General features: G+C 43.1%; 1 protein-coding gene across 1 annotated transcript in view; it reads left to right on the forward strand.

Annotated features, from left to right (window-relative positions):
• Window positions 1–23,756, forward strand: part of zfhx3 (zinc finger homeobox 3) — a 172,158-nt gene that overhangs the window by 58,256 nt on the left and 90,146 nt on the right. The window contains exon 3 of the mRNA XM_007889284.2: window positions 15,606–15,837. Coding sequence (XP_007887475.1) covers window positions 15,606–15,837 — 232 coding nt within the window. The remainder of the gene's footprint in view (window positions 1–15,605; window positions 15,838–23,756) is intronic.

The following is a 23,756-nucleotide window of genomic DNA, read 5'->3' on the forward strand; positions in this document are numbered from 1 at the left end:
AAGAAGCTCATCTCCTTCTGCCATTCAACGCCTGAGTGTAAAACAATGCTCTCGTTCTGTGAACCAGGGCACGCTCGTTATTGCTTGTTATTTTGAGGTCCAGTAAAACAGGAAATTAAGTGCCGTTCTGTGGGGTGGTAGAAGGAGAGGTCAGACTCTCTGGGTGGGCCGACTTTCAATAAGGAGGCGGAAAAATGGGAGATGAGTCAACCTGAGCTCATCCCATCGCCTCGTGGCTGACTATACAGGAGCTTTGTTAGTGATCTGAGCTCTGTGACCTCTGGCCCCCGTGGCCAGATTTGTAGGACTCATTTTAATAAAGGCAACCCTGATATGTTCAATAATCCAGATTTGTACCTCGAGTGGATGTGAGCTCGCCTGACCTTGGTGGAAGAGGTTTTGTAGTCTTTGGCGATGTTACTGAATGAGAACGTCAAAATACTCCACCTCAGTAGGTAGTGAAACCTATGTGAGGAGTCAGTCTTACTGCTGTCAATTCACCAGGAACTGTTAGTAGCGAAAAGCCTACATTAGCTCCATATTTTCACCAGTGACTGATTTGGCCAAATAGGGCGTAGTATTTATAAAACCTCCCAGACGCAGTCTGGATCGTGTGCAGAATTGTTACTTTGCATAAGGCTGAGCAATTAATATTTCTGTGCAGTGAACAGGTGGAAGGGGAGAAAGGCTGAGGCAGCATCTGTGTGGGTAATTGTGTGTGATAGAATGGCAAGGGAACGTTGCAGAGCTGGGAATTAGCATGTGGTAGAAATGGAAGTAGTGGAGCCCAGCTTCAGAAGTTTAAACTGCAGACTAATAGTCATTAATAATCATAGAGCCATAACTTGCATTTATATAGCGCCATTTACATAAACCAATGTCTCAAAGTGTTTAACAAGAATACAGTAATTCTTGGATTTGATACAGCGCCTTTCACGTCAAAGCACTTCACAGGATTTAATGTGAAGTGAAGTGACTTGAGTATTTTAGGCAAATGCGGCAGCCAATTTTCCTGGATTATTGGCCGGGAAATTGGGAGAAACTCCTTTCTATTTTCGAACAGTCTATCCCAGAGATGACAGAGGCATGGATAAGTGCATCAGCTGTGATGGTGGTGCAGTAGTAGTGGACAACCTTCTAGTGGTGGGAAGAAGATGGGCTGATGATGAATCAGCTTCGGAGTTCAATTCAGGGTTGAACTGAACTCTGAGACAGCACACGACCAGGTTTAGGCTAAACGAGCAACCAGGGAGGTCAATGGAACGTGAGACAGAGGTAGGAAGGTAGCGGCTGACGAGAGCCAAACCAGGATCCAGTTATGTGGAGCAAACTCGGGATTTCTTTTCAACAAATTAATAAGTGAAGGTGCAACTACAGCACACATAAAACTGTTTGACATTCTCCAGCTTTCTAATCCCAAGCATTACATTTGCATAAACTGTGAACGTACAGTGCTCTAATATTTAATAGATGGCTGTACCTTTTCTCTTTGGTACTTGGAGTGATTCCAAATAAGCTGACTCTGGGTACCAGTCCAAGGTTTGCTGGCAAACAGGACTTGCAATGCTGTAGACTTGACCTTCTGTGAAATTCAATTGCACGCAGAGCAAGGAAGGCGGTGTGGTCACTTAGAGGCACCGCCCTTCTTCCCTGCAGACACATGGAGGAGATTAAAGGCCGTGTCTGATGTCAGGCTGGGTCGGTGTTACTGCTGTGATCCCCAAAGGCAAGTGGCTGAAATGGTGAGCATTCTACTTGAACAGAGTTGAAAGCAACCTCAAGGATAAATACTTGAGGAAAAAATAATATTAAAGGGTATGGAGTAACAGGAACCGTAATGGGATTAGGAGAGTCGGCTCCAATGGGCAGATTGACACCATGGACTGAAGAGCCTGTGAATATGCTGTAACCATTCTATAATTGTGTGAGAGGAGTTGTTTAAGCTGCTGTTAGATCCAATGCAGTGCAACTTTGACACAGTAGTAGAATAATAATAATAATAAATAATATTATTAATAGAATAATGTGCAAAATGTACAAAACACACTAAAATGGCAGCGTGCTCTGGGAGCGCAAAGGGTTAAGCACGTGCTTTACTATCAGCCACTGCGCTTCGCAGATAAATCAAGATGGTTTGTTTTTAATCCCAGCGCATTTCACGAAGCGGGGGAGGGGAGGGGATTTATGTCCTAGTGCCATCGTCCATCCATCTGTCTGTTGCTGCAGATTACCTTGTCACCTTGCGAAATTGAAAAGCATTCAGCAGCCTTTAAACAAACAATGTAAGCAGCCGAGTGCACGAGCTCTCGTCAGACCTCGAGCTCTGTGCTCGAACCTCTGTAATTATTTTCCCTGGGCTTTTTTAAAAAAAAACTACCTAATTTGAGGAAATTTCACCCATCTTTGAGCGAGCGCTCTCCTCTGGTGCTGTGCGTCTGTCCTCTGCTCGTGCGGCTGTTGAGAATGAGGTGGGAGCCTGGGAGATGCGATCCTACTGAACTTGAACACACTGATTTGTTCCTCTGATAATTGAAAGGTTTTATTGGATTTTTTTTTACACACACCAGACCTGATAGACTCTCGGCTCCTCTCGGTGTTGGCTAAACCACAAACCGCAACCTGCCTGCAAATGCTTTCCTGGCCACGTGTGACCCTGGAATTTGAGAACTGAGTTTAGACAGTTTCTCGCAGCGACTTATTCCCACCGCTTATTCTTTACCTCACTGAGCTCTCCTGTTTGTTCAGAAATAACAAAAACTGTGGTGTGTTGAAAATGACCGTACCAACAGCCCATCCTGTCTGCCCCACTGCCACCGGTTTCCCTCAATTATTATTAATCCCAGTTACAACCACTTAACCCGAATCCCTTAACATTGGACTCACTTAATGGATGGTCCAGTGCTGTGATGGGAGGGTGGTTGGGCGGGTATTCTGGAAGGATGAGATTAAATGGGCTAAAGGGCCTTTTACATTCCAAACTGATCTTACCTGATCATTTGTGCTTACCTGACACAGTATTGCACGTACGGCGATAACTTAAACCCTTGAGGGGTTAAATCTGCATCAACGCAAAGTGGGAAGGAAAGGGAGAGGCAAGAGGGGAGAGGGAAAATGATTGAAACATGGCATTTGAGCTCTGGCTGAGCACATCCTCGTGATACCCCCACAGACAAGCCCCCATGTTGAGCTGCCTGAGACTTGAGGAGTGGCCTCTTCTGATCAGGAATTTCCATGTTTGAAGCAAAAAGGGTTACCTGAACAAAAAGGAAAAACCTTCAGGCAACAGAAAACATATTTATTATTGGCTTTTTTTTAAGAGGAAACGGACATTAATCACTCATTACATACAAATCCATGATGTTAAATGCTGCGGTCATTCTTTGTAAAGCTCGCTGGCTGCAGCAGGTTGTAGAAGATTCAATGAGCACCCACATCATTGAAAAATCAAGCTGTACATTTTGTTACCAGTGCTTGTCAATGCCAACCACCTAAAACGCTGAAGTAAAGCACGCTGATACAAGCCGAGATCTCGTTAATTTAGCACAAACTCTTCCTGAAGGGGTTTCTGTGCCAGTTTGTCTTTGTGCAGAATTTAGCCCTTTCCGGCTCGCAGTCGGGAAACAAATCTTGGAACAAAAGAACCTTCGAAACCTAATGAGCTGCTGATTTTTTTTAATATATATAAAAAAAATCTGATTGCAGTTGGTTGTTAATCACCAGGTAATTTATACTTTAACAGCACAGCCCTTCCGGGCATGCCTAGAGCATCTCCACACTGGAGAGAGGAGTTTCCCCCCCGACTGGCAGTCAGTGTCTTTCCCTCAGCAAGCGGGAATCCCCATGGTATCCGGGAGCCCTGTTAATTGAAAAAATAATGTAAAGCGTACAGCAACTGCTGGGACCTTTCAGTCTTATCAGTATGCAAAGTTTAACAGTGTGGATCAGGCCGGCAGCACACGCTGCAATGAGATTTCTGCTTTCCATTAATCTGCCCGTGCGGTTGCCACCAACGGGCTCAGCGGCTTCGGTTTGCACCCGCTTTGCCTTGACCCAGAGCGAGACCCAAGGTTGACGCCTTGCCAGTTGCGTTTGAGATGAAGCCGAGAGGTTCCAGCGGGTCCCCACACAGAGCCAAATGCCCAACCCCACCAGGCGCCTGCCTTACACAACAGATCCCATGGTACATTTTCCCGACTCCTTACCTTCCAACCATTCCCCCTCTCCCCATCAGATACTGACAGTGTGGTTTAGACTGAATCTAAATGGAGCTGCAGTGAGTCCCAATGCTGTGCTAATTCGGTCTGTGTTTGGTTAACTGATCTCGTGGAGGCTAGTGATGGGGCGAACAACAGCAACTTCACACAGGGAAGTGTCTCAGAGAGCTTCCCTCAGCATCCACAGACTACGAGAAGGGAATCTTCCTGAATCTGATTCCTTATCTTAGAATATCAGCGTATCGAAATATCAGAATATCCTTCAACTCAGCTCACCGCCAAAGCCCATCCTCCCTCAATTACTTTGTCTCTCAAATGGTTCCTGACTATCAATTCTGTTGGTTACCTTTGCTCGCTCACATCGCAGCTCAGCACAGCCAAGCGTTCAATCAAATATTAAATATCAGATGTTCAAATGAGGCATAAAATACCAAAACCTGGAATACAGTCACAATGGGTGGCAATCTGCTGCGGCTTTGTGGGAGAGCAGGCCCTACATTCCACCTCGTCTTAGCCTATAAGACCATTTTGCCTTCAAATCGCCGTATTTCCCTGTAAAGGACCCACTTCCGAGACTTAAGGTTAAACTGAGGGATTTTAAGACAAAACCGGTCGTGAGGGCTGGGAGTAGGTTGAATTGCAGGCCCCGGATGCTTCTATCTGAAGCTGTGAGCGCTCAGTAGACATTCCCTCTTTTGTATACAGTCTGAAGAAGTCAGCAGAGGATAAATCAGTTTTAACCTTGCGACTGAAATGAATTCAGGCTCCTTAATGAAAGCGTCATGTTGGAGCGAGCAGCCTGTAGGGCTCCCATGTAGAGCAGTCTGTAAAAAAAAAGCCTGTGCTTTGGCTCAGCCCCGCGCATTGTTCCTCACACCTGCGAGCTCTGTGGAATTTCCTGAGGCCCGTGAGGAACAGCGGGACCCGTTGAAGCTCCGGCCAAACCGGTGGATGCTACATGCTTGACCCCTGCCCATATGGAAATAAAACTGATTGCACATTGTATCCCCGCTGTGCAGTGCTGAGCTGTGAGCGAGCAAAGGTGATGCATGGAATTTATAGCTGGGGCCATTTGAGAGAGAGAGGATGTGCTTTGGTGTGTGTGTGTGGTGGGGGAGGAGAGGAGAGGTGAAGGATATTCTTCCTAATTATCTTCCCAGTCGGAGCCTCCCAGATCCTAGAACTGAACTTGTTTCTAAAACGACTCTCAGCTCCCTTTGGGCAAAGCTGTTTGGTCACAGTCTGATAGAGAAGCGAGATGCCTGTCTTTGTACAATGGATATACCGATTCCAGTTATATATTTTTCTTGCACGTGATAACAGGATGTTGTCTCCGTATGTTGGCAGGAATTCTCGCCCAGGCTCACACAGACCTGCTCGAAACGTCTGCTTATTGTTTGTGACGTTGGCTGTCTATCAAGGGGGGAGGCTTCATATTTCAGCAGCGGTTTCTTTAGTAACGTCGTGTGTTTTTGTTTTTTTGAAAAATATTATTCCCAATGTTTTTTTTTAATTCCAATATTATCATCCCTTCTTCCCCCCCCCCCCCACCTCCCCCTTTGCTGTTCCTGTCACCCTGGGCACAGTTACATTAGTGGCAACGTGATGATATTTCTTCCGAATGGCCATTCTTCAAGTGTGGGCCTAGAGGGTTAATATCTGGAGGCAATTCAGCCGTGGAGGGCATCAGGGAGCCTGATCCTGTCCTTTGTTTGACATCCACACGTGCACATGTTCGGGAGTGGAACCCGGGGGCAGATTTCTCCCCCCGCTTCCACACCCTGGTCAAAAGCAACCAAGGCAAAGTGCAAGGCCAACGCACTCGGTGGCTGAAACTTTCCGAATGCTCAGAACGCTTCATATTTTGAGTGATGAAAGGCAGCACACATATCCCAGGGATGGTCTGTGCTGGAAGGGGTCAGCTGACTGTTGCAGCATCTCAAAGCACTTTTGATATATCAGGTAGCTAAAATTGGATCATAAAAAGCAGCTCAAAATCCCCATGAATGACTTTACACTCACCGGTGTTGTAGTACTCGACAGTTGTAGTTAAACCTGAATGACTTACTGTCCCACAGTGTCTATAATTCCAAAGTCGTTACCCAAACTTTTCTAAATTGGCTTGTAATTTCATTTATTGACTGAGACACAGTGATCTGAATGTGCATTTACCTTCAGAGCTGTCAATCAGTCACCTGAGGGCAGCTTAGCTCAGTGACTGCGGTTGTGACAGAAGAGTGTGGCCACACCTGTTAGCTCCAAAGGTAGATGCCGCAAAGGAGAATGAAAGGCTCTCTGGGAGAGTTGTTGGGAGTGCATTGTGCGTGTCAAGCTGGCTAAGCTGGTAGACATTCTCATCCTCAGAGTAAGCCAACCTGCTCAGGACAACAAGGAAAGCCACTGATGAACACAAAAATGTGACCCGCACATTACCCATTCGCTCATTTAGTGATCCTCGCGTTTCCCTTCAGCGGGTGTCAATGTATTGAATGTTAATGTGTCGTTGACATGGTGTTTTGGGGAAACAGGGGAGAAGGTTCCCTTTATCCTGTATAAAGCTAGCCTGGCAATGTGGCAGGCGAGCTAATCTGTCAGAACTTGCCTTCGACGAATGCGGTCAGATCAGCCAGTCATTACAGTGTACTGTCAGTGTGGATGCAACAATTTATCACCATAAAAGCATCGACAATATTTCGCCCTAGAGAAAACACTCCGGGCTTTATTCCGTCTTTTCTGAGAGAGCAGCATGTGATTCAGTGGCACCTATTGAGACAGTTTAGACTCTAGTTTCGTATGGCACTGGCAGTACAATGGGGAATAAAATATTAGATCTGTCAGATAACTGTGTACTATAGCACTCTGTGGTTGAACAGTGCAGCCACTTGACCTATAGACAGAAGTTTTAATGGTTCATTTCTAATGGATTAGTCTTATTAGCATTTGGCTTTGTTTCAAGCGTCAGACGATCAGTCTAAATATCCTGACTGAATAGGTGGTTGGTTGGTTGAACATATACAGTTGGGGACAGTTTAAGGTGAGAGCAGAGCCATTCTTTATATCCCCGTGCGAGTGAGTGTGAGATTACATATTACAGGTTATCACTGGAGGCCAGCAAACATGACTCTATAATAAATATGAGAGCAATGCCTACGGAGGGAGCTTTACAGATATCCTAGACTACAGAGGGGCACTGCACAGGTTGAACAGCCCAGTATTGCCTCACACGTTAAACTCACCCACCCACCTACTCCTGCCCTAGGAAACTCTAATAGAACTGTTGCATATTTTCAGCTGAAGGGTTGTTAGTTGTAAATATGAGTGAGGGAATTCGGGTATCAGTAATAATAATAATAATCCTTGCATTTAATGTAGCGCTTTTCACGTCTTCTAGACATCTCAAAGCACTTCACAGAATATGCTGTAAAGTGAATTGACTGCACGTTTGTGGACGAAAGTAAGTCAGACCGAGACTTCCCTTTTCTTCAGGATTTGCCTTTTGAAGGCTTGAAATGCAAAGAAAAAAAATTGGTCAACCAGATGTCTGACACATGAGGAAACTGATCACTGGGCTTAAAGAGTATCCAAAACAGACTGAGATTTCCACATGTGTATGCCACCTACACATGCAAATTTCCCTGGTTCTGGAATGGAATGTATGGTCTCTTCCTGGAGAGATGCACCTTTCTTATCTAATTTCGGAGAGTATAAGGTGTTGATTGGCAAGGCTTGGGAACCATACAACTCCATTGCGCGCGCAAGTGTGTGTGTGTTGGTGGGGGGAAGATGGTTAACTGCTACAGGTTATTGAGATCAATATTTCACCCACGAAATATATAAGTCAATTCACAGTACAATATATTCCGTGAAGCGCTTTGAGACGTCTTAACGATGTGCTAAGGCGCTATATCAAATGCAAGGAATATTATTATTATAATCGCATTGCAGAAAATTTCTGACATAAAAGATTATAAAAATCCTCTCGTTTTTTGTAAGCATTATTTTAAAAAACATTTGCCAAAACGTAATAGCAAAATCCGCGTGGAGGGTCTGGAGTTACATTACTAATGTCCACTTTTTTTGACTTTTCCAGTAACACTTAGTGTGGCAAATAACCTGATAAAATTACCTTAATAGGATTTCAGAAACACAAAATGACAAAATTATCATAGAATTGGCTGAAAATTTCATTTAAGCAAATACCTGAAAAGAATGCAATTCAATTAAATGATATAAGATTACTCAAATCATCCTATTTTGTTGTCCTTTGTTTAGGGTAAATGCATACTTTTGTTTTGCGAGAAGAATGTATTAAATTATATAACTAATGGTATTGGTGGTCAAGGTTACACAACATTGCAGAACATTGTAATTTCAGACAAATACTTTGTAAGCTTTTCCAAAGTATGTGTGGTGCACGTGGAATTCAACTCAGGGTGATTACAGTGAAGGGTACTGTACAAATGCAAGTTGTTGTACATTTATTATAATATAATGACAGTAATCCTTACATTTGAGTGAGATTGTTCTTCTCAGTATCTACAATTAAACTGTTTTAATCAGATGTTTTAATCTTCCCACTATGGTATCAAACGGTTGTTTAATTTTAAAGCGAGTCCCATGTCCTGGCCTCAATCACCCAATCTGCTAACTTGTTCCAGTCGTGAATTACCTTCTGAGTGAAGGTTTCTATCTTGAAATTGCCTTCTGTAACTCTAAACCTATATCCTTTTGTCCTATTGTCTTGGTGCATCGAAAAGTGCTGTTCTGAGACGATGCGTGCAGTGCTTAAAAGAGGAGCAAAGAAGTCAAGGAGGCTGTAGATTCTGTGTATTGATGACTACTTGCTTATAAAAACATTACTTCCCCACCCCCCCAACCCCCCCCCCCCCCCCCCTTTCCCCCTCCACCCCTAGCGCTGTCCATTGAGAGAGTACTAAAGTGGTGGACTTGTCAATTATTTTCATGTCAGTTGGTGATTTGTGAGCCATTGCTTCTCAGTTGTAAATACTGCTTCCTCAGAGGTCTTGCACCATCAAAAACAATCAATAAATTGGGATAATTCCCCAAATACTAAGCAGCGTTATTGGCTTGCAAACCGTAAACTTCCACCATAGCATGTTTTTACGTTGAGTGATGAGAAAATGACAAATCAAGCAGATCCATTTGTCAGAGGCTTGTGTAAAAAGGAAACAGGAGTGCTCGAGGATTTGACAATAACAAGTAGCTGTTGTCTCATCAGAAATGAATGGGATTGCACTAAATAAAATTCAAAGCTGCCACATTCCAGGCAGTAGGACAAAAGCGAGCAAAACCTTGCTTTTCATTAACACCATCTCCTCTCGACTTCAGAACAAACCCAGCTCTGAGCTCCAAGCATAGCTCCGAAATAAATGTGCTTTATCAAGGATGATTTAAGAAGCTCTTTGTTCAATTTTATATCGATGAATATTGATTGTTCGAACACAACACGGTACGTTCAGGCGCAGTGGGGCTAAAAATGCAGTTTTGTAAACACGTACTCTATTCTTTTACTCCCATTATTTCCGAGCATTTCAGCTTTGATATATTTACAGCCTGATTTTGCCCAAAGCCAATACTAGTCAAAGCTCAGTTGTGTCTCCAAAGGGAGCTTTTGGGAGATGAAAAGGTGGACGACAGTTAGTGTGAAGCGATTTCAAGACAACAGTAAATTGTCAGACAGTGCTGGCTGATACTAACTGAGTGTTATGAGATTGACTTATTATTCTGTTATGTGCTTTTTCATGAAACTGCTTTAAACTTTAAACTTAAAATTAAACTGAGGGAAACAGAAAATGTGACTGAATTTGCAGAGGGCTCAGTGCATTTGGATGATTAGATATTTATGAGAGTTCACCACAGTCGCGTTCAGGCCACATTTACTTCTTCTTTACATTAGTGAATTCAGACCTCATTTAAAAAATGGTTCTTTTGTGAGTGTGGTGGGGGGGGGGTGGCGGGTGGGGGTTTATATATGCTTAGTAATAATCTCTGCAAGAACATGAATAAATCTGGATAATGAACTCCTTCTGAACTAGCCATTTGTGAATTCCATCCGCAACTAAGAGACTGGAGCTTGAACCTAATAGTGCCCCTAGAGTGGTGTTAATGGACATGGCACTGTTGGAGGTGCCATCCTTCAGTGAGGCGTTGGTCCTGTTCTGATGAATCATGCCTTAACAGGCAGCTAATTACCAATGAAAAATTAATAGCAATTCTCGAGACAAAAGGATTGCATTGAGGTTCTGTCTTAATTGCTGAAGCCCATGTAATATTGTAAATAGCAGCAGGGTAACTGAGTTCTGCGTGGTGTTCCCTAAATAGCGTATAAGAGTGCCTGCATTTCTCTTTCCAAAACCCAACCTGAACGAGATCCAGCATTATAGTGGGTCATCCTTGACTTCATTGTTATTTCAACAAAGCACTTCAATTACAAGCTTAAAGACCAGCTCACACACAGCACCAGAGCGACATTTTGATTCATCACTCTTTCCTTATTTTTGGACTTTGGGAGTGCGATTGCAGAATTAGTTCTAATTAATGTCAAGTCCAGGGCAGTTTTGTGTGGTGGGCCAGGATCCGGGGGGAATTGCATTTAGATTGCCAGCACTTACTTCACCTGTAACCATAAAGGCCTTTGGAGAGAGGAGACCTTTCGCCCCCTTTTGTCTAGGCTGGATTCAAACCAAGGTCCCAAAGGTGAATGACTGGCTTCGCTTCTAACACACTGTGCCTCCCCGGTCCACATAACTGCAGTGATTTTTTTTATGGGGACATAATCTGTATCTAGAAACCATCTGTCTTTAGCTGCCAGTTTTTGGACAGGCTGAATGCTTTGATAGCAGTTTTCCTGTAGTCGAATAAATCCATTACTGAGATAAGGTAGTTACCATAATAAAAAAAAGGAAGCTGGAATGAGAATAAAAGTAATCAGACTAGAAATTAAAGTTAATTGAAGGCTGGCCTTCTGTGAATAAGTTCAGAAATGGTTGCCTTATTGCACTGAATGCCTGGGTGCAGAAATGAGGTGTCAGTACTCTGTGGGTTAAGAAAAGCACTTGAAGTGAGCTTAATTTAATACATTTTGATCCCTGATGATTACGTTATAATTATTAGGGTGGGGGGGAAAACGTACAAACAAATTACATTTGCTATCTTTGAATTAAAATTTTACTTGAATAGCGTGTGGAAGTAACCTTTGACGGCTTGTGAGTCCCAGTGGATAGCTGAGAAGTCTCAAGGTCTTCTGTGTATGTTGCAGTAGGAATACCGTAAAGAAGGGTATGGATAAAAAAAGGGTATGATCTTTATGCTATGTGCGGTGGAAATTGACTTTTTTAAAGAAATAAGGGTTAGGGTTAAAAAGTCTTCACTCGTGCTTTGATGTTGACACAACATCTTAACAATAATAATAATCTTTGCATTTGATATAGCACCATATCACGTCATTGAGACGTCTCAAAGTGCTTCACAGAATATATTGTAAAGTGGATTGACCGTGTATGTTGTGGTTGAAATGCGGCAGCCAATGGCACACAGCAGTGTCCCACAAACAAAATATCTTGCAGCTTTCATTTCGAATCTCAGCAGCAACCACCTCCCTTCCTTCTCCCCCCCCCCCCCCTCAAAAAAAACAAATTACACAACGCACATGATATCATCTTGCTTGTGCTATTAATGCATCAACCCCAGCAAGAAAACAAAGGACAAAAAAAAATCCATTGGCTTGAAATGTGGGTTAGGTAGTGTCTGTAAAATGAGAAAGTGAATTGATCAGCCTTTGTCCCAGTCCAAAAGAAATGTTACTGCAGATTTAAACCCAGCCGTGTAAGAATATTTGATGTTGGGAGGAAGAAAGCAACATCAGTTAAGGGAATCATAAAGAAAGAATGTATTACGATTGCATTAGGGATTTAGTGGGAACTGTTAGAATAATTATGTCTGTTTGAAGAGAGGAAGCATTGAGACCTCGAATTTGGTAATGATATTTTAATCTATTTTGTGTGCTTCTATATTTTATATTTCTCAGGCATTTCTTTTGACTGCATGGAAGGATTGAATTAATTGTTCCAAAAATGTTTGTTACAACTCACGCCTTCCTCTATACGGGTAACTTATGGCAAGCTGGAAACAGTGCGCTGGGTAAGAAGAGATAGCAGAGAACCGTAACTGCGCTTTATTTTAAAATGTTTATACCATTGGGAATAGCATGGTGTAGTCCAGAGCCCCAGACTCTCTCGTGATCTGAGTCTCAAGATTTAATACAGTGTAGAATTTTTTAGGGAATCAATATTGATTTGGAAGCTGCTTTCCCACTGTTCTTTTTTTAAAAGACAACTGCATAAAACTTGCAAATAATAAATAACAATCCTTTCCCCGTTTGCTACAGCCTCTAAAAAAGTCTAATACCTCAACACACTTCCTAAAGTTTTTGTAAGGTGCAGTGACTGTACTTGTAGGCTATCTAAGGCTGGAATTAAGATGGAATTGTTATTCCCAAAAAACTGCACAAAATATTATCGAGACCATGAGAAAGTTTTGGGTCTCCATTGATTTAGCAAACTGGAGTATATATTGCTGTGTATCTTAGTCCTATGGAAACAAACTGTTTGTGACTCCACATATACACGAAACGCTCCCAGTCATCAAACGATAGGCAAGGGGTCACCACCTGCAAAAATATCTGCCTTCGATTTGCTTTGACTGCTTGCAGTGGTATGTCTTTTTTCACACTGAGCAAATATACATTAAGGAGTTGCTGGGTGTGAGCCCAACATACACAATGGTAAGGCTTGTGCAACGCCAGATAGCTTGTAGTTCACAATTACCACCATTGGGCGAATGAATAAAAGAACTCTTTTAAACAATCCTTTCATGGTAATTTCTGAAGCCGAATCTAACATCAATTACACGTTGGGCCCCAACATAAAAAGAGTCTTGTTTTTACCCACTGCCCCGAACAGATCGAACGCATTTAGTTTGGTTTCTTCACTGCTGCGTATCAGCATTGTATGAACCTCAAGGGGATACTGAAGCCTGTCTTAAGGCTCAAGCAAGCTATAAGCTTGATGTTTATGAGATACTATAGTGGGTAATTGCTAATGAACACTGGTATAGATGTGTAAGATCAAAGCAGAAACTGTTAAACTAGCCCTTTTTTTAAAAAAAACATAGTAGTAAAATTAAGCACTGTCCTTGACTGCGTAATACTTTAAAACTGGCAGTTTATGTGGAAGCCCAAGAATAAAAATATTTAGGCTGATTAGCCAGCTGTGAGTAATTCTGAAAATATACAGGATGAGCTAAATTTCAATTTACTGTCTTTTAATGCAATTAGCCAATCATGTGTTTGCTTCATGTCCCCGGTCCAATCCACCATCGGTGGACAAGCTTTCAGCCATTCTGTTGTTGCTCTCTGGAGCCCCCAACCCTCCTGTCTTGCCATCTCCATCCCTACCTCCCCGGGTTCAAAATCCACCTTAAAGGCCTATCTTTTCAACCGGGTTTTCGACTACAGTTGACTCTCCCCCGACTCGGGTTCTCAGTCAGTTGTGCTGTGTCAAGAATTTGTCTCTGTCTTGTCGGCTTGAAAGTGGCTATAAAAATGGAAATTGTTGTTCCCTTAGTTATTGAGAAAAGAAGTGCAATTTTTTTTCATGTCTGGTTCTGATATTTGGTGTTGGATTTTTGGCCCACCCTGAAGTGAAAACAAGGGATTTTTCACCACCACTCGCCCCCCTCCCCAGGTTTAGTAAATTTACTGCAGCCAGGGATTTTGACCACAATCCAGAGAAGAAAGCTTTTCCCCCGAAAATTGGTTCAAACCCAAATATTCTCCCATATATCAATGGGAATATTTCTCCCATCCCACGCAACAATGATGTTGTTCACTAGTGATCCAATGTACCCCAACAACTAGCTTACCAATAGCTTACCGATTCCGAGTCCACTATTTTAACCATTAATACAGACTCAGCAAACCATGACTGTTAGCAGTGTCAAGGTACCAAGGTGACCAGAGATGTAGTCTTGGAAAGAGTCTGATGCATTCCACATCTTTGCCAGTTTTCTGTATCTGTCCCTGTTGCTGCCTTTGTAACTTGATAACACCATTATTGTCTCACATGTGGAGCTGCTGAACTATTACTTAAAACAAAAGGATCGGTGGTAAATTTGGTTGTGGCTGATACGTGGTTTGTCCTTGTTTTTAAATGTTTACAATATTTATGAGCCACAGTAATGCAAGACATTGCCTTTTATAATAATAAATAATCCTTGCATTTGATATAGCGCTTTTCACGTCGGGAGGACGTCCCAAAGCGCTTCACAGAACACACTGTAAAGTGAATTGACTGTATATTTGTGGGCGAACGCGGCAGCCAATTGCGCACAGCAATGTCCCACAAACAGTCGTAGATTGAAAATGACCAATTTATTATTGTTTTTGGTTTTTTTTGGAGGGATTATTATTAGGCTCTGTGTGGAGTAAGGAAACTTGCCCAAGGTTTCGCCCTGTCTGGGATTGAACTCAGGTCTCTCACTTGCAAAGCGAGTGCTCTAACCACTGAGCTACAGGACTCCTTTTGGTAGTAAAATGTTCAAAAAAAAATTGTCTTATTTTAGTATGCACGCTAATGCGGAGCACTTATTTTCAGTTAATAATCCAAATTAAATTTCTGTGCTAATTTGTACAGTATGTTGTCTAGTAACATTCAGTTCTCAGCTGTTGTATATGAATAAACTGAGCATTGGCCTCTTCTAAAGGATTTATTTGCGTCAAATTGTCATGTGTCCTAGATTGGAATTTGCATCTTGCAAATGGTATGACTGAAGAGCCTTTGAATTAGTGTTGTGTAGAAGGAGCTGAGGTTTGTGGTCAATAACAAGTTGAAATAGATTTTCGGCGTTGAGGACTTGAAGGTGATGGCAGAACCATCTACCACTTTTCCCTCCCTCCTTTTCCTCCTTTTAATTGAAGGATATCAGGTGTCGGCCAGGCTCAGTTGATAGCATTATCACCCCCAAGTCAGAAGGCTGTGGGTTCAAGCCCCACGTCAGGACTTTGAACTCATGTAGTATAGGCTGACACTCCAATGAGTCCACTGCTTTGGTCATTCATTCATGGCTGTTTGTAAGACATTGCTGTATGTAAATTGGCTGCCGTCCTTCACCAGGCAGACACTAGGAATAGTATGCTATGTCCCCAAGTGTTTCTTTAGAAAAAATAAAAAGGAAGAGTTGAAACGCAGTAAAAGAAATTGTAACAAACAGTTAAAGTATTCCTCAAATGGTTGATCAATTGTGTTTTAGTAATATTGTACTACGCGTATTCTGCCGCTGTTTAAATTTGGGTCTTTTTTTTCCTTTTTTTAGCACTTGCAGCAACATGACAGCATGGTGGAGACTGAGGCATGTTATTACCATTGTTCACTGTGCACCTACTCTACCAAGGCCAAGCTCAACCTGATCCAGCATGTCCGCTCCATGAAACACCAACGCAGCGAGAGTCTCCGCAAGCTACAGCGGCTCCAAAAGGGATTGCCGGAGGACGAGGATGACCTCGGGCAAATCTTCACCATCCGCAAGTGTCCAGCTGCCGAGACGGGTAAGTGATGATTGGTCCCTCACTGGATTCTCACATAACTGGCCCCTCGGAAAAAAGACCTGCCGTTTGTTCTGTTCACCTGCTAAAGACCCTAGACCTTAAATCAATCAGGATTTAAATCGCCTCTTGGGTTATGTTAGTTTCACAAATTCTTAATTTACTGAAGTATGTTTGATACAGATTGTGTAGAAGGAGGAAGAAGAATATATCGATTGGAACACTAGAGTGGAACTTATTTTGTTTATTTTGTGACTGAGAGTTTAAAGGCTGAGATGGGTCTCCATGTATTCTTATCTCTTAGAGCAACATTTTAGATTTTCAGTTCAGACTTTGATGTCTCTCCCATGTTACTGCTCAGTCGGTTAAAAGAGAGGGAACCCGACTGTTGAAAGAAAACTGGTAGAAACAGATGAGGACATATTCCCCTTTCCCTGCACCACCCAACTCTGACCATATAAAGCAGAATATTGCACCTTAGCAGTGAAACTGTTGCCCACTTGCCTGCTTCTTATCGGCCAAGACTGCTCCGTGTGTTCATTAGAATATAGTGGAGGGGAATGAGGAGGAGGAGGAGGGAGAGAAAAAACTGGGATGAAAATACAAAGTCTGAACCTAGTCTCCTTCCTGAGCGCTAGACTGAGAATACTCCAATCGCCGAACACCTTGGGACGAGTGCAGAATGCAGCTGGCCACTGCAATATTTATTTAAAGTGACCCGGCAGCTAACCCCTTCTGAACAGAGCCATTTCCATTTCAACTGGCTGATCCAAGGGCACGATGGTTCTGCACTAAACGGTTCCTTTGATGAGTCCAATGAATATTTTAGAGAGACTGATTTGGCAGAGGTGGGCTAACCACGTCTCTCGTTGCCCCGGTTGTTTGAGGGATGTGCAAGGGTTCCTCCGAGCTGAGTGCTGTATCGGAACCGGTGCCACAGCGCTGAGCTGCCAGGGAGGGCAATGTTGCTGTGCGTTCCAGGGCCTGGAGGCCACACACGTTGACACTCGTTTCCAAATAAAGCCTGGCTATGTTGGTGTTGGCACTTGACGCGGTTTGCTGGAAGCACCAGTGCTGAGAGTGTGATCTTTGTGCAAGAATACACTCACCTATTTAACTTTATGATCCTCTGTGGGAAGTTACAACGGGCCAATTCTGGCTAATTTTTTTTGTTCCAAGTACACTACTTAGCAATCCAACCTTATTAGCTCGTTGAATTTAACCCATGACCTGACCAGAAGTGAAAAGGAGCCAGGCTATTATTGCTCATTAGGGAACAGCTATGTGGTTTTTTTTTAAAACTTTTTTTTAATAGATTTTATATCTAAAGAAATGAGCAGAAGTATTCAGTAATGTTACTTACCCTCAAAACCAAAATACTGCAGATGCTGGAAATCTGAAATAAAAACGGAGAAGTCGCCTGGAATGCTTGTTTCCAGCGACTTCTGTTATTATCACATACCCTCAGTTTTGTTGCGAGTTCATATTTAAGATCAGCACGTAGGCAAAGCTGAGCTATAGTGTGCTTGAGCGAGAGAGATGGACACATTACTTCATTGCTTTTGCTGTGGTCTGTGGTAAACTGTTACCAGCAGTGTAAAGCAGTGTTGGGAATAAGAGGGAAGGAAATAAAAAGGGGTGACTCTATAAAAGGTTTTTTCCCCTCAAAATCCAGAGGATGAATGTGCAGTTGTCGCATTCGTCACAATCTTGCCTCAAATAGGATTTAATGTGACTTTATTAAGCTTTTGTTTTATAAAGCTATTTGTGATATCAACCAGTGATCCTATCTGGTTTTGACTTGAGCAGGACTGTACTTTCACACGCTCCAGTCCTTCGACGGGGCTGAAACTGTTGCCAGCTGAAGTCCCTTTGACTTTGCTGCCTAAATATCTTCACAAGCTGCCCCGTCATCCTCACCGTCTAGTGAGATCAGTTTTTGGGAGTTAGTTTGCACCTTGTCGCAGTTTGCCTGGGTTGTGAATGGGAAACAGAGGTTCAGGGGTTACTGGTTATTCCCACCCTTTTAAGACCCTAGTGCCTGAAGACCTGTGAATACCATATTTATCTTCGAAAAAATGCCCCCCGTCCCCATCAAGTAAAACCCCATTTTCTAACATAACAGTAGCAATTTCATTGCAAAGCAGGAACCTCAAACTGCGTTTTTCTCCAACATTAGATCTTGCATTATTCCAAATCTTTTTATTCACCAAGGTTTTTTCCCTGTGTGGCGATTTTGAAAAATGTTTTTTTTCATACACATAAAAAACAAAATATTTTTCCATCGAGGTCAAGATATTGCTTTGATGTTAATGACCTTGCCATTAACATCAAATCTTTGGGCAATAGTTGTGTTTCAGCATTATGCAACCTGATGCATAGGCTCATATTCCCTGGGCATCTTGATCTGATTAATCTGATAATCAACCAAAAAAAAGCCCCATCTGTGGGCAAAACATTAGTGAGCAATGTTGGCAGAGAGAGCTGGAATTGGCCTCAAAAGGTTTCAGTTATGAAAATTTCCTCCACTGATACAATATTTAATTTCCGTCTGCATAATCATTATGATTTCAGTTAAAACCTGAGACTCTTTGTGGTTGGGGCTCTGCCATAAAAGCAGCCAAAGGTCCCTCACTTGTTAAAACAAAGACGGCCTGGATTTATGGGTCAGTGCTAAACTAATTTCCTTGGGCAAGCTGGCGAATCCGGAGTCATGTTTTGAACGTGTGCAGCAGCTCCTGCTTCTGTTGGAGAGGTAGTCAAAGGACAATTTTCTCCTGTACTTAACTCTTTCTGTGACTCTATGGGGACAGCGAGTCCGATGCCTATGGTCCCTCTGAAGCTCTCTTTGAGACGTTAGGCTGTGTGAAAGGCGCGTGTGAGCTTCTGTTCCTACTGGAACCTACCCGAAAGGGTCTAGTTTGGTCAGTGTTCATCCATAATAATAATCCTTGCGTTTGATTTAGCGCCTTTTCACATCTTTGAGACGTCGCAAAGCGCTCCACAGAATATACTGTGAAGTCAATTGACTGTATATTTTGTGGGCGAAACACCCCATCTGATGACTGTGGTCTTTGCCTTTTTAGTAATTTAGAAACTTCTTTTGGTAATGAATCCATCTCATTTCAGAAGAAGTTTTTTTAAAAAAAAAACGCACTACTGAAATCCGGCTTCCAAATTATGATCGAATCAAATTGTTTTCTAAAATTCGCACTGTTAAATTTTAAGACTTCAGAGCCCTAAGTCGACAACCAGGAGGGTGTTTTGCCTTTTGTTATCTTATTCATAACAAATCTTATTGCCCAGTGCCTCGGAACATCCTCACGATATGAAAGGCGCTATATAAATGCAATTTGTTGTTGTTGATGGAAACGAATGGATCATCTCGCACGCCAGCCCAATTGGAGGGTAACCTCAAATGATGTTGAGGGAATATTTTTAGCCTTTTCGTAATAACTGCTCCATTTGTCCCTCAGCCAATGCCACATAATCATCTTTACTCGCTACAATGCAAGACTGTTGCTTCTGGCATAATGAAGGATTTCAATCGGCCCAATTTCACTTCAGTTAGTAAATTGTACTGTCACTGAGCAACTGGCAGCAATGCTTAAAGGGCAGTTAAAAAGGCTTGGTTCATTCCACCCAAGAACAGATGTGTGCCAGCAACAAGTGGAAGCATTGTTGGTGTGATGTCCAGTCATTGCCTCTATTCAATAATATTTAGCCAATTTGCAGTAAACGCTCAGCGCGTGACTGGTGCTGCTGGAAGTTTCCAAATTGTGAACGGCTGCACGGTCCCCAGTCGTGGCATACACAGCACAGCGCTGTATGGGCACGTTGGGGGGAAGCCTTGCAGTGGTAAAGCTAGGCGGATAGTGTGTGCGCGGACTGGAGTCGCAAAGTGACCACTGATGGCCTCCTTGTGTGCAGGCCGTCTCGGAGGAGGCTTCTATTGAAAGACGGGTGGCCCAAGTCTCTCTGTGAGGAATCACCCAGACTAGGGATCTTGGGCAGCTCCAAAGGCTGTTGGGTGTCACTGCTGGAGTGACCTGTAAAATGACCTCCACTGCCTGATGTCAACAGGTTAATGCTGGGGGTAGAGTCATTCTGTCGACCGTGCTCCACGCAGGGTTCCCGTAGAGCTCGCAACCGAGGACCCCACTAGCCGGGGTCGTGCCTCTTTAAGGAAAGCTAACGTAGTGTAGAGCACCTTGTTCAGAAGGAGAGGAAGGCACTGAATGTCCGGATCCCTTCCGCCTCATTCTTGTGTGAATTTCGTGTCAGAAATATCAACCCAATCCACGCTGGAAGTTGTGTGATGCTTCAACTGAGAGAGAAAGTCAGGTTTTTTTTGGGGGGGTGTTGGTGGGGAAGGAGCACTGAGGTTCTTGTGATTGAAATCTCTAAACTGTCTCTGAGGCGGTCAGTGAGGACTAGTGAATAATACAGACGCATACTACCAGACGTATTATGAAAGGTACTACATGAGGGCAAGTTGTTATTTCTGCTCTCAGAACCTTCACTGTCAGTATTCAACAAAACCTCAGCAGAAGCTGCACAGCCCTGACCCACCGAAGCTTTTACTGATGGAGCCTGCAGATGGACCACTTGAGCCCAAATGTAGTGTTACGTTTCACCAAAGATCACAATGGCGAGATCCAGTTCTAAAAGAAAACTTCACCAACAGCAGCCGGTGCTGTTCGCTCCATTTGATAAAGTCTGATCTTTGGAGCTGAGCTAACGGGCTGTCATTTGTAATTATTATCGATCAATTCCAGCATTTGGATTTTGATCAGTCTTTGTGAATACATCCCTCCATTTTGAGGGTGATGGCGCTCGTCTGGCCTTGACTCGAGAGCCTTTCTACCCAAACCATGCGGTGATTGTGAGTGTGGAGACGATGCGGATACATGGCTGTTCAAAACGGCGATGCTCTCAGAGCACGGGGCACACGAGAACCTTTGCTAAAATGCCTGCGCTGCTGAGTTCAGGACTCACACTGAGAAAGAGCCTGAGAGACCCGTCGCTGACTCCTTGCAAAACCCCTAATGCCGTCAAAGCTAAAATTAACTCTCGTCCGTGGAAATCGGGCCTTAAAAGTCCTGTTTCTGTTTTTGTTTTGTTTTCTTGTGTGGTATAAATTAAAACCTGTTTTGAGTGCTACTCCTACTCTCAGCTCCTGCCAGTGGTTCCCAGCTGACGATTTCTGGAATGAATGCTTAGTTCCCATAGAAAAGTTCTAAATTCAAAGGCTGGAACAGACTTGTCTGCATACCCCCACCACCACCACCCCCCTCCCTCCCCCTCCACTCCCCAGGGATTTATTTTTATGACCGTTGAGAGTATCCTTTTATTTGGCAGAGCACATAACCAGCCTGTATCAAGCGTTTCCTGATGTTGTCTTGCACAGGTGAAAGATCAAAAGACACTCCTGCTTTGGCTCGTAGCCACGCCAGATTTATCACTGAACTGCCCCCGAAATTGCTACCATTTACATTGTACCTTTTTTCAGCCACACTACGCTACAGTTGTCACTTTTCTTTATTATCATTATTATTCAGACAATTTAATAGCTGTTTATTATTCTTTAAGGATAGATTGGCCTTGGCTGGGCAGCAAACTGTTTGTTTCTTCATTGCTTAAAACAGAAAGTTTCATACCCTAAAGGAATTTCTATGAGCAGTAAAGACAGTAATGCTTTCTTGGCAGCATTTCGGAGCTTTAAGTTTGCAAGTAAACTGTGAACTTGTTAGCGTTGAAGTTGACTGTATTGCCTTGCTAGATCCAAAGTGACGCTGGGTTCGGTTGGTGTTTACATTGTCCTCCCCTTTATCTCCACATTGTGGTGATATCACTCTGAGGTACTATCCCATAGTACAGTGGGAAGCCCTTCACTGACCACTCTGTATGTGCGAGTCCAGGCAGTGAGACAATGGCGGACTGTTTAACTGGATGGGCCGAAGGGGCAGATTTTATCTTCCCCCAATACCAATACCACCTGCTGCGTAATTTCCATTGGAGGGGCGAGGGGGATAGGATTAAAGAGAAAAAGCCCTAATAGCTAAGGAATACTAAGATGAAGAAGGCCCTTTGGTCCACTGATCTTATCTGTCCACAACACCCACCCTATCACCTTCCCACATACAACATGTAGGCTGTTTCTTAAATGAGTCCAGTGAATCGCAGACCAAGGATTAACCTCAAGACTTCCTGGTTGAGATGGCTGGGTTCCACACCACATGGTCTGTTTATCCATTGAGCTGACAGGAGATCTGTGTTTTGAATTAACATTGTGCCTGCTTGCTGGCTTAGTCAGAAGACAGAATTCCAGTGGAAACTGTGATCGGTGACCCTAGATTGCTTTCTTAGTGGTGAGCCATCTGTACAGTTTAAGTGAAAGCAGCAGAGCTGTGGCAGATGTGAGAGGTGAACTTGGCACGAGTTTGTCTGGGTGGAGCAAAGGAAGGAGAGTCGAGTGTTAGAACAGATCCTAAAGGTGATAAACCACACTCCTGAAGTGCTGAAATGTGCCACACAATTCCTTCAATGGAATTAAATTTCACTTAACGTATCTTCTTGAGGGGGGGAAAATTCAGTGTGTGATGTGTGTAAATTATCGTCGCTCATAATTATCACATCACATTTTCCACCCCAAGGTGGGGTAAAATTCAGGACGTTTATTAACTCATTCCTTAATTGACACCTGCAGACTCAGCGCTCTGCTCCCACCCACCCTGGTTCCCACAAAGCCCCTCCCATCCTGATCAATCAGCTGTGGGCTAGCTCAAGGTGGAAGTGGAAAAAGAAATGATAAAAAAAAACTTTAAAACAGAAAATGATGTTCAAATGTGAGGCTTGCAACTTGCAGACGAGGAGTTTTAACAGGGTGATTGCCACTGTCCCAAGCTAAAGCTCCTTTTATTTTATTTTCGTTTGGAGTTAACATCCATGTCAATTCGCACAAGGTGGAGAAACACTGGGAATTTCAACCCGTGTTTTCAAAGTGATGTGGTACAAAAGATCAAAGCGTTTTCTCTGAATGCCAGCCTTTAGCTGGAGATCCATGCAGCTACCTTGGGACTATATCTACACAAACCTTACCTAGCTGGAGGGTCAGTGCATTACTGGTGAGGTGCACATCCCACATTACGTCTCATTGGAGAGAACTGTAACACCTAGACCACAATCGCTCTCGACCTCTGGTAACCTCTGAGGGCTCTCACCTAACCCACGTGGCATTTGGGGTTTAAGGGGTTAATTTATTTTATTTCAGATTGACGGCAGCATTCCACATCATGATCAGACACTTCCTGTACACAGCACAGACTTCCTGATTTCCTTGACTGTTTTCCAGTATTTCTTTGCTTGAGTTCCCACGAGTGAAAACACACCAAGAAAACATTGGAAACAATGAAGTGGCTATAATAATTTAATAAATAGCCTTAAAACACACACTGGTCAATCCTGGTGGATGCCATTAATCCACAAGTGCCAATTTCAGAATGGCTTCATACACCCATGGAAAGAAACTTTGCAGTCCTTTTTTTTCCGCCCGCCATTTTTTCCCCTCCATTGCAAGGCAGTTCCATAATTGGATCGGGGTTATATAAAAAAAACGAGAATAAGACTTGCTCTTTGCAAATCTAAACATTGTCCCATGAAACATCCCTCAAAATGTTCCATTACCACTTTGAAGAAGCTCCATGTTAATTGAGTGGCTCCCAATGGTGTAGTTGGTAGATTGCCACATCTGGACTTGGAATCACATAGTCTTAAATTTTAGGACCAAATGGTTTTACAAGCTAAGACTTGGTGGAATTTTTAAGGTTAAACATTGTTGAAGTGAAATTAGAGGTAAATGAGGGGAATTAGAGAGCAAATTACTGTCATTCGTCGGAATTCACAGGATTCTGTGTCTCATC

Source organism: Callorhinchus milii, unplaced genomic scaffold, assembly GCF_018977255.1.
Source record: "Callorhinchus milii isolate IMCB2004 unplaced genomic scaffold, IMCB_Cmil_1.0 Scaffold14, whole genome shotgun sequence".
NCBI lineage: Eukaryota > Metazoa > Chordata > Chondrichthyes > Chimaeriformes > Callorhinchidae > Callorhinchus > Callorhinchus milii.